This window comes from Hyperoodon ampullatus, assembly GCF_949752795.1.
Source record: "Hyperoodon ampullatus genome assembly, chromosome: 18".
NCBI lineage: Eukaryota > Metazoa > Chordata > Mammalia > Artiodactyla > Ziphiidae > Hyperoodon > Hyperoodon ampullatus.
The window spans coordinates 14,453,185-14,471,761 of NC_136931.1; the positions used below are offsets into that span (position 1 = coordinate 14,453,185).

At 40.1% G+C, this 18,577-nt stretch overlaps 1 protein-coding gene across 1 annotated transcript in view; it reads right to left on the reverse strand.

The window, feature by feature from the left end:
- The window catches only part of HYDIN (HYDIN axonemal central pair apparatus protein), a gene marked incomplete at its 5' end in the record, with an annotated part of 359,388 nt that overhangs the window by 312,825 nt on the left and 27,986 nt on the right, over window positions 1-18,577 (reverse strand). Inside the window, 2 exons of the mRNA XM_079723315.1 lie at window positions 3,480-3,604; window positions 12,981-13,180. Of these exons, the coding sequence (XP_079579441.1) occupies window positions 3,480-3,604; window positions 12,981-13,180 (325 nt within the window). The remainder of the gene's footprint in view (window positions 1-3,479; window positions 3,605-12,980; window positions 13,181-18,577) is intronic.

Sequence of the window (18,577 nt, forward strand, 5' to 3'; positions counted from 1 at the left end):
AATCAAAATGTTCAAGACTTATACCCAGAAAACTGCTGCTGAGAGAAATTAAATAAAACCTAACTACATGCAGGGATAAACTGTGTTTGTGATATACAGAAAGGATTGCAAACTAGTGGGAAAGGATGAACTGCTGCATAAGTATTGCTGAATAATATGAAAAAAGACATATATTAAAAGCAGCTTTAAGTAGCACATTAAACTGGAGATTGAAATAACTAAAATACTCAATAAAACATTTTTCAAACTACTTTAAAACTGATCACTAACCTGATAGGAAAATAAGGACATTAAAGCAAAGTGAAGAATACCAGGAAATAATCTAGTGCCAAGGTTGTCTTTTGCCCTAGTGGATTTTGTTAACCCTTGAACTTCTTTTTTTTTTTTTTTTTTTTTATTAGTTTCTGCTTTATAACAAAGTGAATCAGTCATACATATACTTCTGTTTTAACTATTGCATTGGGTGCCTAGGACAGGACATAAAGTCCAGGGCCTGCCCAAAGTAACGATGCTAAACCCAGAAACTACAAAACACAAAGAGGCATAAGATAATGATGGGGTTCAGAACGCACTACCACAAAATATGGCACCTTGGCATATTAAATATTTCAAGCTGAAGGAACATAAGAAATGGCAGGTGCAAGAGGGATTTTCTTAACTTCCCCTGAAGCAGGTCACAGATCCGCCACGTGAGAGGTGCCCTCCAAGACCAGGTAGAAAGAAGCATGTGTATCTTCAAATATAGAGGAACATCAAGAGGAGCCTGAATAAACAGGCCTTACTGTTTGCTACCCTTAGCTCATGTCATTTTTTTGTCCTATCACGTTTTCCCACAACTCTCCATCCTTCATTGAACCAGCATAAAGGAATTCAGATTTTACTACTTCTTCAGATCTTTATTTCCTTATGAAGCTTCCCATATCATGTAAAACTTACATTAAATAAATTTTTATGTTCTTCTCTTGTTAATCTGTCTTTTGTTACAGGGGCCCCATCTTAAAAACCTAAATGGGTAGAGGAAAAAGACATTTTTCCTCCTCTACAGATACCATGATTGAAAAACCATAAGAAACAACACACAGCAAAATAAATAAATAGATGAGCAGACTTAATATGTTTGAATTACCACGTACACAATATAAATATGTTTAATATATTTAAGAAATAAAAGGGAAATATGAAAAATGAAAGAGTAGACAGCAATCAGATTTGACAAGAACCAAATAAAACTTTCAGAAATTAAAATAATTATAATAATTGAAAAATTAAAACTCAGCAGGTGAGTCTTCGCTGAAGAGGGAATTATTGAATGGGACAATGGATAGGAAGAAAGTATCCAGAGAAGTCTACAAAAAAATGGAAAACATAAAATAGAGGTTAAAAGTAATAAATAACAGACTAATAGTAGAGTAAGTAATAGAATAATAAAGTAGTTGGAATTCCAGAATAAGATAAAAGAATGGAGACGAGTCAATAACCCACATGGAGAAAAAAAAAAAGAAACATGGTCCGCACCTGACACATATGGAAAAATGAAATCAAAGACAAATCATTAACTTAAACTAGCAGCTAAAACTACTGCCCTTCTAAAAGTAAACACAGGAGAACATATTCATGATCTTGGAAAAGGCAAAGATTTCTTAGCAAGAAGGCAAAAAGCATTCATCTTGAAAGAAAAAAGGGCTTCCCTGGTGATGCAGTGGTTAAGAATCCACCTGCCAATGCAGGGGACAGAGGTTTGAGCCTTGGTCCGGGAAGATCCCACATGCCGCGGGGCAACTAAGCCCGTGCGCCACAACTACTGAGCCCGCGTGCCACAACTACTGAAGCCCGCGTGCCTAGAGTCCGTGCTCTGCAACAAGAGAAGCCACTGCAGTGAGAAGCCAGCCCCCGCTCGCCACAACTAGAGGAAGCCCACATGCAGCAACAAAGACCCAATGCAGCCAAAAATAAATAAAATTTAAAAAGTTATTGCATTTAAAAAAGATGATAATACAGATTTCATAAAAATTAAAAATGTCAGCTCATCAAGAAATGTCATTAAGGAAATGAAAAGGCAATCTACAGACTGGTAGAGAAAATTAACAACACATATACTTGACAAATGACTAGTATTCAGAATAACAAGTTGTAAAGTACTCTTACAAATTAATGATAAAAGGAAAAACAACTCAAAAATGAGAAGACTTCAACACTTAATTTTAAAAGATATATGAAAAGCCAGCAAGCACATGAAAAGGTGTTCAACATCATTAATCATTAGAGAAATAAAAATTAAAACCACTAGAAGACATCACTTTATACAACCAGTATACCTAAAATGAACAATACAACACTATGGGTAGGAGAGGGTGTGAAGCAAATGGAACTCCCAAGCTTTTCTGGTGGGAGTGTAAAATGGCACTACTTTGAAAAACTGACATCCCTGGTGGGTTATGTACTGTGCTTTTAATCTTCCACTGTTGGGTTACATGGGCCCAAACTTCCCCCTTTTGCTTAAGCTAGTCCAGGTTAGGTTTTTCTTACTAGCAGCCAGTGAATTGTGGACAACACTAAAAGATAAATATAGATTGTGCCACTGATTATGAATTGTTGTTATGCTGGGCAGTGTGGAGCCAGGACCACTTAACCACACGTCCTTATGCAAGGGCTTGATGGATCCTGCTCAGATAAGCATCCACAAACTCAGCAACTCTGAACTATGACCTAGGTATCATTTGTTGCTTTTTCCCTGACTGTGCACTTCTGTTTTCTCCCTACAGTGCCCTTCTGATGCAGACAATCTGGGTCAATCAACACAAATGGGTAAAAAAGAAGTGAGAAGGAAATGAGAAAAATCATGAAATAATAAATAGTAGTGATAAATATTAATTTGAAAACCAACTTCAGAGACTTGCGTAACGTACATGCAGTCTACATGACCATAGATTAAATATTTGAAAAAACAATAAGTGAATTTTCATTACTATCCTGGGTGGGGCCTTCAAGAAAATGCTAGCAGCAATAGACAAAGTCCTAGGTTTAAGTAAGACATTTGTATATTCTAAGGATTAAAGTAACCGGATCTTACACCCAGTTAGAGGACACACACAAGACCATTCTGAACTCGGGTTTGTATTTTTTAAATGTTAGACAAATGCAGCAGGAAATGGAAAACCCATGTGTTATTATGTTACCTTCAAGTTTCCATTTACATATAAATAATCTCAATCTACCAGTGTAACTTCTGGGTATGGGTTTCTTCCATTCCTTCTGAGCCCTATATTTCTCAGGCTTTCAAGCACAGGAAAAACTGGTAGGTGGGATTTATATGTGGCTCAGCATCATTTCTGCTGGAGGCATTCAGTCTTTAGTTCTTTACCTTGTGGGTCTTAGCTTACTCTAATGCAGCCAAAATAACCATTTCCTGTTTTGCCTCATCATGTTTTCCATCTGACCTTTCTTAAAATGTAGAACTTTTAACAAAGAATAATACATACCTGTGTCGTAATACACAATAAGCTTTTCGCTGTGATTGCCCACGGTTTGTGGCTCAAAATCCACTTCCAGTTGCATGGACTCTCCTACATTAAGAGTTGCAACAGATGGCTCTATAGAGAAGGGCCTGCAACACACATGGAGACACATCATCAGAACACATTCCTATATGTACACATATAGCTGATTCACTTCCTTGTACAGCAGAAACTAATGCAACATTGTAAAGCAATTATACTCCAATTTAAAAAAAAAAAAAAAAGAACACATTCCCGACTAGTGGGAGGGGGAAGGGGAGAGGAGACGTGAGTTCCAGTTCTGCAGGCAACACACACCGGACACCACAATTCAGTGATTCAGAAGTATACTTTCCCCTTAATGTGAAAGAACTTTAGTATTAATATTAAAATAACAGTTATAGAACAACAAATGTAAGAAAAACTTAAATGATGTATAATATTCTTGTTTGTATCCTTGCCATTTAGCCTTTCTTTTAACATTCACTGAGTGATTCCAGTAAAGGACAGACTTATAACATGTACGCAAATACTGTAATTTGCAAAAGAACAGTACCTTCAAAGGGATAAAAATCAAGTTTTGCGAGAGTTCAGCGAAGAGAGGGTTTTATGACGGAAAAACATACCAGAGCCTCAAGAGGAAAATGATCACACAATCACATGAGGATAAGGTGAGGGCAGTCTAACAAAGGGTCTTTTTAAAATGGGGGAACGGGCGTAGGGAAACTACAAGAGATGATGCAATTGCCCAGGGTTGTTCACAGTAGAACTGTTACCACCTCTAGGCCCAAAGAGCCAAGGAGAAGGAGTGGTTTTGAAACCCACCAGAGTCCTAAGAGAAGGCTGCCTTATGAGGCTCAAAGGGCTTTAGTTAAGAGAGACAGTCAGCCCAGGAGTCCTCACACATAGGCACTAGGGGGAAAAGTGTCTTGACCTCACATCCTTTGCCTGATTGCCTGCTGGGACTCCCACTGGCTGAACCCAACCAGAAGCCAAAGGCATGGGAGCCTATTAACCTCTGACATATAGGTTAGCCTCCTGGGTGAGAGTAAGCTGAAGAAGGGTGGAGAGCATTTGGAAAGGCAAACTGGGGACATCTGTGTCTTGAAAATAGAATTTGGGCATGCAGACCTTATGGGGAGGTAGGGTGGATCTGGGAACAGGAAACAGTTGACTTTAATTGTCCTGGAAAGGAAGAGTAAGAGAGAAGCTGGATCTGATCTCATGAAGTACCTTAAATAACTTACAGAGCTCTTCCTTCTAAACAGGAAACCCAGCCCTTTTAATTATTTTCATGGTCCATTTCACTTCTTTAAATTGCCAGTTTTTCAAAGTAATGTGTTGGACAACGTATCTGGCAGGCTAAGCTGTTTCTGATTATTTACTTCTATCGCAACTGTTTTTAGTCTTCAGTCCTTAAACCTTCCCTTAGATAATGAACTTAATTTCAGAAAACCTAACCTTTCTTCTATGAGGGTACGGAGCTTACAGCATGGGTAGCACTTGCTGGTAACTGAAATTATCACTGCAGGACCTCGAGTGCTTCCTACCATGGGCAATTGTTTATTTTCTCTGGTGCCCTCTATTTGGATTGCCCTCTCCTTTCACTACTTTCCCATTCCTTCGTCTGTCCTTTTCCCACACCTTCAGCACCGAACCTCCAATGAACTCCAGGCACTGTTGTAGGGGCACCATGAGGTAGTAGTTACTAGCCTGGAGCCAACTGAATACGTTCAAAACCCAGATCAGCCATGAGCTTGGGTAAGTCACTGAACATTCAGTTTCCTCATCTGTAAAATGAGGATAAAGACAGCACCTATTTCACACGGCTGTAGTGAGGATTAAAGGAGTTGATAGAGGTAAAGTGTGTAGAATAATGTCTGGCATGTAGGAAATGCTAAACAAATGTTTATTATTATTTTTGTTAGTGCTATTGTTATCTCCCTCATTGGCAGCCAGAGGATGATCTTGGGTATTCAGGTGAGTTCAGGTTGTTATCATCCTCCTCTCAAGCCTTCACACTGCTCTAGAGACATTGTAAAAAATCACACACAGGACATAACACATCAATCTCTTGTTCAAACACCTTCAGTGGCCCCCATAATCTATGTAATAAAGTTCAAAGTCCTCGACATTTGAGGTCCCACACAATCTACTCCCAACTAGTTTTGGCCTTCTCATGAAACAGATACATCTGTCCAAATACATTATACACCTGTCACATTCCATGTCAGACTGGGGTGGGACGGGATGGGAGGGCTTTAGTCTCTACACCCATAACCTTCCCCAGCACTGCACCTCCTCTTCCTTCCAACCAGACAGTGCCCCCTACATAGACATTCCAGAACTGCTTGGGTCAGATAGGAACATTCACTGTTTTCCATGTCATACTCCTTCCAAAGTCACCCATCATAGCCTAGACTCAAAGTTACCTTTTAAATAGAACCTTTCCTGATTCTCTCTCTTATTGATAATGTCTTCTTCCTCTCAGAGGCTATAACTTTATTTTTTTATTTTTATTTATTTTTTTTTTTTGCGGTACATGGGCCTCTCACTGTTGTGGCCTCTCCCATTGCGGAGCACAGGCTCCGGACGCACAGGCTCAGCAGCCATGGCTCACGGGCCTAGCCGCTCCGCGGCATGTGGGATCCTCCCAGACCAGGGCACAAACCCATGTCCCCTGCATTGGCAGGCGGACTCTCAACCACTGCACCACCAGGGAAGCCCTATAACTTTATTTTTACTTCTTACTTTAGCTCACCTTGTACAATAATAAGTTTTCATGCCTGTCTCGCCCAATAGCTAGAGACTCTTGAGATGAAAGGAAAGAGAAAGCAAACAAAATTTCATCAGCACATACTCTATGCTGGGTACTGCAGTAGGCACTTTACATATATCAAGTCTTTTAATCCTCACAAAATCTTGAGAAAGTAGGTCTTGTTATTTGCATTTTAGATATGAGAAAGCAGATGCTCTAAAAGGGCAGGCAACTGGCCCAAAGCTACCCAGCTAGGTAGTGGTAGAGCAGGGATGGAAGTCTGCCTTCAAGTTTTTTCTGTCTCCCCAAACCATCCCTGAATGTGGAAGCCACCTGGTTAGATTCATCTTTGTGTCTCTTACTACCCCGTGCATAGCTCTTTACTCATAGGAGCCTCTCAAAAGAGGCTGTTAAGTTGAATTATAATCAACTTTTAAAGGGAAATTTAAAATATCTCTAATCTTTACTTAATCTTTATAACAACTTGGTAGAACAGAAAAGGAGCAGACTTTTGGTATCTCAAACATCTCTGCTTGATGGGAGATGAAGGTGAGTCTCACCGTCTTTAAAGTTCTTTTCTTCCTTATGGCCTCAGGAAGAATCTGAAGAATTGAGAACTGGCCCCAGTTTCCTGGCTTTGGGAACAGCATTGTAACATTCTCTTCTACCTCCGCTTCCTCAGTTCCTAATGTTTTTCTCCCTACACTGTGCTTTCATTTTTTTCCCCAAACATTTCTTAGTAGTAAAATAACAGTTTTGAAATGAATTGGATAGTATTACATTACAGAACGTAAGCTAATTTTCTATGGACAAAGGGACTCGTCTTAGGACCTCCAGAAATCCTAATTCCATACAGTGGTAACAGATTCTTCCCTTTTGTGTTAATTGTTGGGTTTATATTACACTAAACTTCTTCAGTGGTTAGAAAATCACCTGGGATAGCCATTGCTACTTAGAGATGCCTAAGCTTTCTCTATAAATCAGACATTAATTGGATAGAGTGTGTTAAGTTCTGGTGCTTAAACATTGTCTATAATTTGATTGTGTATTCATTTTACTAGAGGCAGACAGGCTGAAAAGGCTAGGGAATACCAAGTACCAGAAAATGATCTTACAGAGAGGTAAAAGGTGCTGTTCCTCCAGGGTATAAATATGCCTCTGTCTACCAGAATGTCTGGTTTTGATATCACATTCTCATTAATATCAAATACTTGATTAGGGAGGGAACTCGGGTTTGTGTAAAATCGTGAGCCACAAGAAACATTTTGAGTTCTTGTTCAATCCACTATGAACTGCTCTTAAGAACTAGAACTATTCCATTCAAATGATTCAATATTTTAGCAGAGGGCTTCCCTGGTGGCGCAGTGGTTGAGAGTCCGCCTGCCGATGCAGGGGACACGGGTTCGTGCCCCGGTCCGGGAGGATCCCACATGCCACGGAGCGGCTGGGCCCGTGAGCCATGGCCGCTGGGCCTGTGTGTCCGGAGCCTGTGCTCCACAACGGGAGAGGCCACAGCGGTGAGAGGCCCGCGTACCGCAAAAAAAAAAAAAAAAAAAAAATTTTAGCAGAAGACTAAATACTGGTTCTATTATACTAAACATTGAATATAAAATTAGTATTTTTCCTTCAGATAATCTTTCTTATTAACTGATTCCTAAATTGAGATTTTAGATTTTGAAAGTGCTCCTTAATTCTTTCTATTTCACCTTCCAAAATTAATCCTACTTCAATAGTCAAAGTTATTCTGGTACCTACTCGAGTTTTAGGTCAAATCTGTAATAAAGTTGAAGAGTAATTGTTTATGTTCTCTGTATACTTTATAGCACATTGAGGCTCCTTTTATTAGTGTAAAAAACACTATGCCTCTTTTATAGTACTTGGAGCATGTTTTTTTATTTTAAATTATTGTAGAGGTTTATAGTTGTAGCTCTGCTGTTGTGATATATTGTTGGTTGGGCATCCTATAAACATTTATTGAGCACTTATTTATTCTAGACACTTTGCTAGATGCTGGGGACATACAAATGAAAAGAGATACAATCCTTGCATTTGAGAAGGTCATATTCTAATGGGAGCAACAGACGCATAAAGTTTTATTTTTTATAATTTGTATGAACCTGACCACTTATAAACTTTACCATTAATTAAATCATTATTTCAATGAAAAGAATATGATTTGTTTTTTAAACAATTTCCTGTGAGATATTATTTCTAACTGTATAATGACTATAAAAGCAGCAAGACCAAGAGTATAGACCCTATTTTTTGTTGTTGTTGTTGTTTTTTTTGTGTTTTTTTTTTTGTGGTACGCGGGCCTCTCACTGTTGTGGCCTCTCTCATTGTGGAGCACAGGCTCCGGACGCGCAGGCTCAGCGGCCATTGCTCACGGGCCCAGCCGCTCCGCGGCATGTGGGATCTTCCCAGACCGGGGCACGAACCCGTGTCCCCTGCATCGGCAGGCGGACTCTCAACCACTGTGCCACCAGGGAAGCCCCGACCCTATGTTTTTAACTCCAAATTATCAAACTACATATACTGCTCCACTATGTCTATTGACAATCATGTTGTCAATGAAAGAGTGGTCCTCAGCCCTGTCTGGGCAACACAATCACCTGTGCATTTTTCAGAATGGATACTCGTCAGGGGATCCCCCCCAGACATTCTGATTCAATAAAATGTGACCACAAATTCAACTGCATTCTTTCTCATTGTAGTCGTTAGGGTTTTCAGTTGCAAACAATGGAAACCAATTCTGGCTAACTTAGACAGAAAAGGGATTTACTGGAAGGATTTGAGGTAGCTCACAGAATTGACATCATGGTTGGAATACATGCATTTTGTGGAAAGAACATAAAAGTACCATTTTGTGCAGAGTCTAAACAGGAAAACAAAAATAAACAGGAAATTTAATTGAAAGACTTGGTTACACAGAAGATGAAAGCTATGAAAAGCCCAACTTAAGATGGTGAGATAGCTCAGGGACTGGTAATAGCAGTAAGCCATTTCCACCACTGGGCTGGAGACAAAAGGAGAGGAGGAAGTATTAGCAGATCCTGGGGACCTGGCAGAAGTTGGAACCATGGCAGGTCTGTCTGACAGGAGCTAGAACCACAGAGGAGATACAGCTGCTTGCTGGGGACTCTACTGAAGTTAGAGAGGGAGGAAGAGAAATACTCTGACTTCTTCCTACTCTCCAACCTCCTTCTAGTGCCCCCCACTGGTCAAACCCAGGTGGAATCCAGCAGGTCGTGGAGGCTAGAGGGGCTAACACAGCCCAACATAGATACTGAGCAAAGCCTGGGAAGGGCAAGGAATGGATCTTGAGGTAAACAAGGCCAGAACTGGTCCATGTTTTGTTTTAATCCAAGTTTTGCTATTAACTTACTGGGGGAACTTGGCTAAGTAATTTACCTTCTCAGACCTTACTTCTTTCATCTGTAAAATGGGAATGTTGGACTAGAGTTCCTAATGTCATTATGATTGCTGGCTAGTCCTTGAGTTAGCTCACCATTTTACCTTAGAAGTGTTTCTACATTGGGAAAAGATGATTCACATTCACAGTTACATGGATACAAAAGTTTTAGATCTTTTCCCGCAACTTCACACTATTAAATCTTTGATTTTGTTTCACTTTACATGAATGTATTGCCAATTAGTTTTTAAGATTCAGCCAAACAGTTCAGGAAGATGAGCTGCCTGTGCTTGTTTTTCCACCTTAGGTGGACTCTCTTTTTCACTGGAACAATACCAATGTCACAGGAAGTTTTTAATGTGTATTATGGATGGTGGTTATGAAAGTTCTTTTTTTTTTTTTTTTTAACCAAAAGAGATTGGTTCTTTCTAAGTCATGGTGAGCCAGTTGAACAACTTGCTCTCTTCCCTTCAATCAAAATATGAGTCTCACCACGAAATGACAAACAAAGCCTTTATAAGCACTTTGACAATGTCAGGAGACACTGATTTTCAAAAGAATTTTTCCTTTGCCTCTGACGGTTGATTTATCTAAAGTGGGTCAGAGTCCTGCTTCCACCCAGGATGTAGAGAGCTGAAAAGAGTGTTTCTTTTACCCTAACAACAACAACAAAAAAAACAGGTAAACAACAAAATCACAATTTTTCTCAAACCCGTTAGAGAGCTGAGATTGCAGGGCAAACAAAAATGGACAATCCCCTGCCCCTAAAGAAGACAAGACATGTGCAGAGTATTTCACCTGTGTCACACAGAACATTCCTACAAGCAGAAGAAATGGTGAGAGAGGATGGAGAAAAGAAATATTTGAAGAGATAATGGCTGATGTTTTCCAAAAATAATGACAGATCCAATAAGCTCAGAGAACTTCATGCAGGATTGAAACGAAAACCAAATAAAAGCAAAATAAGATCCTTAAACCAAAAAACAACCAAAAACAAAATCCACATCTAGACACATCACGTTCAAACTGCTAAAAACCAAATATAAAGACAAAATCTTGAAGGCAGCCCAAGAAAAAGACATAATTACCTACAGAAGAACAAAGCTAGGAATTACAGCAGACTTCTCATTAGAAAAATGTAAGCCAAAAGACAATGAAGTGACATCTTTAAAGTACTAAAAAAAAAAGTATATATAACTGCCATTTCAGAATTCTATACTGTAGAGAAAAAATTTTTCAAAAAATGAAGGCAAAATATTTTTTCAAGTAGACAAAAACTGAGATAATATCCACTAGATCTGTGCTATAAGAAATATTAAAGTAGTTTTTCAGCCAGGAAAAAATGATAACAAACAGAAACTTGAATCTACATGAAATGGTTTAGAGCTAGTGATGCTCCTGGGACACATGTAAGAATAAACACAAATTCCCTCCTGAGGGATGTGCCTCAACCCACATTATGGCATCCCTGCTACCTACAATATGGCAGACCAAGTAACCCGAAAACTCTTCCACCTAGAAAGTCTGGATAAAATATAACTTACATAAATGTGTAGCTGAGCGTGCCAAAAAAAAAAGGGGGGGGGGGAAAATCCACAGGATTCAAAAACAAGAGGAAATAAGAACCAGAGCAGTAAGCCACTGAGCCCTTGAAGCCTGGGTTTTAACAGCCCTGCTAATAGCAGCAGGATACAAGGTCTTGGGATGGTTAAGTCAGGGCACTGGTAACAAAATCCCCATATAAACCTGGGAAACTTCAAAGGTTACCAAAACATTCTCCCATTAGCACAAGAAAGATGTCTATCGTGGTTTAGAATGAGGGAAACAAGGATTCTCTAGGGAATTCATACTTTGGACATGTGTATTCTACCAGTTTGGGGTTTACATATGCATGATCAGTCCAGGAACCCCTAAGCCAAGAAATTACCAGAGAGGCAGTCTATGTAGTCTAACCTTTGGGAACCAGGCAGAAGTAAATGCTAATCCTTACTGGAGAGACGTGTCCTTAAACTAGAGATTGTCCTTAAACTAGCAAAGGATTCCACAGATAAAGCCCTTATGAAAATGATCCAGCTCAATATCTGTCTTATTTTTAAAAAGTCATAGAAAAAGAACTTGACCTTCTGTCTCCTGTGTTCCCAAGCTGGCCATTCTTGTTATGGCCCTGCTAATCAGCCAGCATCTTCATGTCCCATAACAACCATTCTTCCCCATCTTATAAGAGAGATCATTGAGGGCGAGGATTGTCCCATAATATTTATATTGTCCCATAATGTCTACTACACTATAGCTACACCATAAATTATCAGATTAAAATCAAACAGCTTCACTTACTAGCTATGTGCTCTTGAGCAAGTTATACAACCTCTCTATTGCTCAGCTTTCTCATCTGCAAAGCCAGCAATAGCAGGTTGAGTTCTTCTCATATCTCATCACTCCAAACTCTTCTTCTGCCTCCTTCTATTTTTAAAGATGTTTGTGATTACACTTGGCCCACCCAGATAATCCAGGATAATCTGCCCATTTTAAGGTCAGCTGATTAACAACCTTAATTACATCTACAACCCTAGTCCCCTTTGTCATGTAACACTACACATTTACAGGTTCAGGGGATTAGGACATGCACATATTTGAGAAGCCATTATTCTGCCCACCACACTGGCAGTAGGTCATTTAAAGAAACAATAAAAGAAGAAACACTCACTATACAGTACTTGCTATATACCAACAGTTTATGTTTATTAATTCATCTATTCCTCACAACAACCCCATAAGGTGGCTACTTTCCCCCATTTTTCAGATAAGAAGATTGTGGGTGGCCTCTAAAGCTGGATAAGGCAAAGAAATGGATCCTCCCATCAAGCCTCCAGAAAAGAACACAGCTCGGCCAACACTGGGATGTTAGCCCAGTGAGGATTCTGATCTACTGAAATGTCGGATAATAAATTTGTGTTGTTTTAAGCCATGAAGTTTGTGGTAATTTATTACAATAGGAGTAGAAAACTAATACAGCCAGTTATAAAAGTCTCAGTCACAACAAATATGTTTATTAATATAGTCCCATGAGCCATCTGCTATGCTAAATAGAAAGTCTATTATCCAGCATTTCAGAAAACCACCCATACCCAAACAGGTAACCTTGAATTTTGGGTTCCTCATGGGATGAAGAAGTCTGCCCCACATCATTGAGGTTTCCCGTCCTTGCAAGGGAAGACTGTAATAAGCAGTTGCATCTTGACTGCTATTCTAGGAAACTACATGTGCTGACTAGATTTAGTTATAATCAATCAAAAACAAAAGCTGAAGGAATGCATACCTATGAGTTTTGATGTGAAACACAGCATCTTTGTTGCCAATGTTTCGTACCAGCAGAATCTTCTGAGTGCTGTATTTGACAGGGCAAGTAGAAAAATTCAGCTTGTCAGGAAAATCTAGGATGGCTCGTGCACCTCTAGCTTTGATGGGCACAATAAACTTTTCTCTTTCAGTGACACAGGTCAACATATGGGCATAATCCTACAAGAGAAGGGTACAATCATTACTTGTGGAAACACCAACATGACCAAGGTAACTGCAAGAAACATGGCTGTATGCCAAGCATCTTGAAAAACAACTTAATATATATATATATTCTATGAAACATTCTCAAGACAATTATGGATGTACCTTCAACGAGATACTCTTTTCTAAGAAAAAGAGAACAGTTCAAGTATTAAAACCTACAAGCCAATAGAGAAGCTTATGCTTCTTGTGTTTCCTGGATACTAGGGAGGTGGAATGCGGGACAGTTGAGGCTCATTCTTCTTTAGATCAGAGGAGGTTCACACCAGTAACTTCACGTCCTCCTTCTAAACCCTACCTACTTATCCTTCAAGCCATGTGTTAGACTGAGAGCTCCAAATAATGGTCTCTCTATGACCACACTCTTTGAAATATGACTGTGCAGCTTCTCCATCATGAGTGGAGTCTATTTCTTTACCCTGTGCTTTGACCAATGGAAGGTGGCAGAAGTTATGCACGCCAGTTCCAAGCTAAGGCCTCAAGAAGCTTTGGGCATTTCCATTCTTGCTCTTGAAACTCTGCCATGTAAACAAGCCTGGTCTAGCCTACGGCAGGATGGGAGCCCAGATGTCCCATGCTAGACCAGCCTACTGCCCCACATATGTGAGAGAGCCCAGCCAAGTTAAGCAGAGTTGCCTACCCAACTCATGAGTGGGCCCAGTCAAGATTAGCTAAACCATAGTCTTGTGAGCCATAATATCCATAATTGAATTTGGGAGTGGTCTGTCATTATGCAACAATAGCTAACTTATTCAAAGCCCATTTTAAACCTCACCTCTTGTGCAAAGCCATTACTGACCATTCCAAACAAAAATGCTGAGGCCCTAGGCATCCATCGTCCCCAGTCTTGAGTCTAAATGCAACAGAAATGCTGAATTAAGTCACCCTTTATCTCCTCTCAAAAGATAGGAAAATGGAAGTCTCATCCTCAGTGCAACAAAGAAAAAGTTAAAAGTAAACCATCACCAAGAAGCAAACCTAAATGTGAAAGGAAAGCATTACGGTCTCCTCAAGAATAGGCTCAGGGGGCTTCCCTGGTGGCTCAGTGGTTAAGAATCCGCCTGCCAATGCAGGGGACACAGGTTTGAGCCCTGGTCCAGGAAGATCCCACATGCCGTGGAGCAATGAAGCTCGTGCGCCACAACTACTGAGCCCACGTGCCACAACTACTGAAGCCCGTGTTCCTAAAGTCCATGATCCACAACAAGAGAAGCCACAACAATGAGAAGCCCACGCACAGCCACAAAGAGTAGCCCCCGCTCCCCACAAGTAGGGAAAGCCTGCGCGCAGCAACGAAGACCCAATGCAGCCAAAAATAAATAAATTAAATAAAATAAAAAAGAATAGGCTCGGAAGTCACTGTGAAAGGAATTTGTTATCTAAAACAGGCTCATTTTCCTTCATTTTAAGTTTCCCCATCATTTTAGTGTGTGTTTTGGCTGCAAGGCAATCTTTATAAGTATGAAGGCCTCTTGGAACTTAAGTTTCCTTTTGGTAATCATGCAGTAAATGGTTTTCAGTGGTGGAGGTTTAAAACCTCTCTTTGGACTTCAGGCACAGAGCAGGAATGGGAATGTCTGACATACTGACTGACATTTAGACCTGGCCATGCACTCAATTTCATGAAACCCACAGGACAAGTAGAAAGCAGTGGTATCCCCAATTAGTTTATTCATCCAACCATGTTTATTAAGTGTCCAGGTGCCAGGCACTGAGCTGGGTCTGGGTATGCAACTGAGTAGTAAACATGGACGTGGATCGCTTCGAGCTTACATAGTGACGGAAGAGACAGTGAGCAGGTAAATAAAGCATATCTAATGTACAAAGTAATATATACACAAATATATTAAATAAATATAAAGAGAAAATACCCAGGAATGTTCCCACAACAGAGCTTTACACCTGCAGTCTCTCTGCCTCCCTGAACCCCAAACTCATACCCAGCAGCCGGATCAACATCTCACTGGATACAAACTTACCATGGCCCAAAGCAAAGCTGCTGACTAATGCCACTGCATGCAACTGTGCATAAAGATACCCTACTAAGGGAAGGAACGGAGCCTGAAATCCAGTCCACTCTGCTGGCTCCAACTGAATCGGCCTATAGGGGCAGCCTTTTCCTCATGCCCACAAAGGCTCCACAATGCCAACTGAGGTCCTGCTCATGACCTTCCTTCCACCCTAAATCTGTCCCCTCACTGCCTCTCCATCTTGGTACATGAATCTCCATCCTTCCACTGGCCTGGATTTAATATCCTGGCATGAGGCATCCTTTATCACTCTGTTTCTCAATTTCTTAGTAAATCTTGTAGGACTGACCTTCAAAATATATCCAGACCACAAACACGTCTCACTACTTCCACCCTGCCACCCTGACCCTAGCCACTCCAATCTTTCCTGGGCTGACTGGACTCTATTTCAACCCTTGCTCCCTAAAGTCTATTTTCCACACAAGGGCCAGAGGGATCCAGTTAAAATATAAGTCAGTGCAGGAGGCTCTTCCATTCAAAATCTCCCAAGCAGAGAGCTGGGGGGCTCTGAGTGCTATGGCCTGGCACCCCTGTCATTTCTCTGGCCACACCTCCCCCCTCCCCAGCTTGCGTCTCTGCTCCAGCTACAGGTTTCCTTGCTGTCTCTTGAGTATTCTAGAGATGCTCTCCCTTCAGAGCCTTCAAACTCGATGCTCGTTCCATCCAGAACATGCTTTCCTGTAATTATTCACATTGCTTGCTCCCTCACTTCCTTCAGGACTTTGCACAATGTCCATTTTCTCCCTGAGGCCTCCCCTGATTGCCCTATTGTAAACTTAACTCTCCCTCTCCTGTCCCATCACTCCCTAGCCCTTCGTTTGCTTTAGTTTTCCCAAAGCCATCTAACATATTATATATGTTACCTATTTATTGAGTCTATTGTATGCCTCCCCCCGTATCTCCATGTCAACAGGGATTCTGCCCATCGTATTGACTTCACATATCCAGCTCCTAGAACAGGGCGTGGTACTTAGTAAACATTCAACAAATATTTGCTAAAGACAGGCAAATGAGTACTATAATGCTGAGTGAAGAGAAATAAAGCATAAGGGAATAAAGAGTGAGTGGGAAAAGGCCTCTATGAGGAGGTGACATTCCAGCAGAAATCTAAGTGAAAGGAGAAATGATGCCATGGGGGTGGGTGGTAATCTGGGCGAAGCATGATTCAGAGACTGTGGCCATAGGGGAATAATGTAAGGAGAGGTTAGAGATGCAGCAAAGAGGCTGTGGGAAGCCAGATCACACAGGAGCTTGTAAGCCATTGTTAGGACCTGAGGATGGCCAAAAACATTAATGATGCTGAAAGCGGATCATGATGTACCTGATTTATGTTTTAGAAAAACTAGTAGCTGCTATGTAGGCAACGAACTGTAAGGAGGCTAAGATGAAAAGAGGGTGGCCAGTTAGGCAGCCACTGCAGTAGTCCAGGCAAGAGATGAAACTGACCTGGCCTAGTAAAATAAATGCTTAGCCTAGAGCTTGGCGAGTAGTTAAGTACTCAATAAATGTTAGTTGTCATTACTAAAATGTTGCATAAAATACAATGTTTTGTGTAAGGCACGTAGGAAAACTCAATTTGTGTACTTGTTGTTAGGATAATAATGATAATCCTGGTAATAATGATAATAATGGAACAAGATAATTTCAAAAAACAACAAGGACTTTGAAGAAAATAAAACATGGTAAAGTGATAATATGGGAAGTGGCTGCTTTAGGTTAGAACAACCAAGGAGGCCTCCCTGAGGAGGTGGCCTTCGAATAGAGACCTGAATATCCAAAGCATCCAGTCAGGCAAGATATAGGAATGGAGCGCTCCTGGCAAGGAGAGGTGCAAACATGAAAATCCTAAGGTAGGAGCAAGTAATAACAATTAATGGACAGTATTCATGAAATTTATTTAAATTGAGTTGTTGGGCTCTTAGCTCTTCAAGTGATTCTGGTTTCTGCATGGTAATGCCAGGCTCAAAAATTATGCCATTCAGATAAAAGAAAGTACAAATTACACGAAGCATACTTGATCCTAGAAAACTCCATAGAATTCAACAAAACAGTCTAGTGTGATTACATCAGAAACCTAAAGAGATAAGTACTGTTTTCATTTTTTCTTAGGAGATCAAACCCAGCAAGCAAAGGTTTTGTTGGGAATTAGAAACTGGAAAGCTGCTGGCACATGTGGAAACTTAATATTAACTGAGGCTTTGAGAGAAAGAACAAAAGATGCTGCTGAATCCACAATGAGAGGGGATCTCTAGGTAATTTATTCTATGTTTACATATTCTCTGCCTTGTTCTATAAGGAATTGAAGACAGCTGAAAATAATTTAGGAGGCTAACTGAAATATTCAAATTTCCCAATGAGGAAGATTTGAAGTTTGATCAGAATTATATATTTTTTTCATAATCAAGTCATATAAAAGAATATGAAGAAATTCTTTAAACTCCTTAAAAATGTATTCTAATCTCTGAAGCTCTGTACTTAATATGACTATATTAGATTATATAATATACAATTATATACTGCTCTACTGGCTTAGAATTCATTCAGATGTTATGACTTGGGAGGCTCTGTCAGCCTGCAAGCTAAGCAATTACTTCAGTTGATGTGCTTCCTTCCTCTGTACTTAAATTCAGAGCAATCAGGTCACCATTCAGAGCCAAAATATTTATTCCAAACTCTCTCCCGTCTACTGTGAGACTTAGCTATGAATTACTTTATATCCTAAAATGTTATTCTATATAACAATGGTCTCCAGATGAAATTTCCTATCCATTTTTTTTCTGTCCATTAGCCTTCCTTCCAACCTGCCTATCCTCCAAACTTAAAAAAAAAAAAAAAAAGCAGTGGAATATGCAAGTGGCAGATTTGACTCTGAGAAGTGAAAAGAATGAATCTTGGTTTTATATTAGCTCCACGATAGAAAGCAAACGTGGCAATAATTCTGTCCTTTAACATCTCAGGCAAAGGAAGATGATGTCTTCTACTGCAGCAAACGACTCCCCAGGCATTCAAGGGCAAGCACAGCCAGTGTGCTTAAGCCCTCACAATCCTCTTTCTCCCTTTTCTCCACTCCTAAACTTGGTGGAATGGCTAACACAGAGTAAAACCAGATTTGATTAGGACTCAGCACATTTAATACTCACTGTCCCTGAAAAACGTTATAAATTCCCTAACCAGTTAAAAGTACTTATTTTATAGTATCTTCTCAATCTGAAATTCACCTCTCTAAAGGGAAGAATTAGTTCTCAAGTCCTAATCAGTTTAAAACCAAGACTGATCAGGTCTCTCGGGCCTTATCCTCTACCACTCTGACTCTTCATATGAT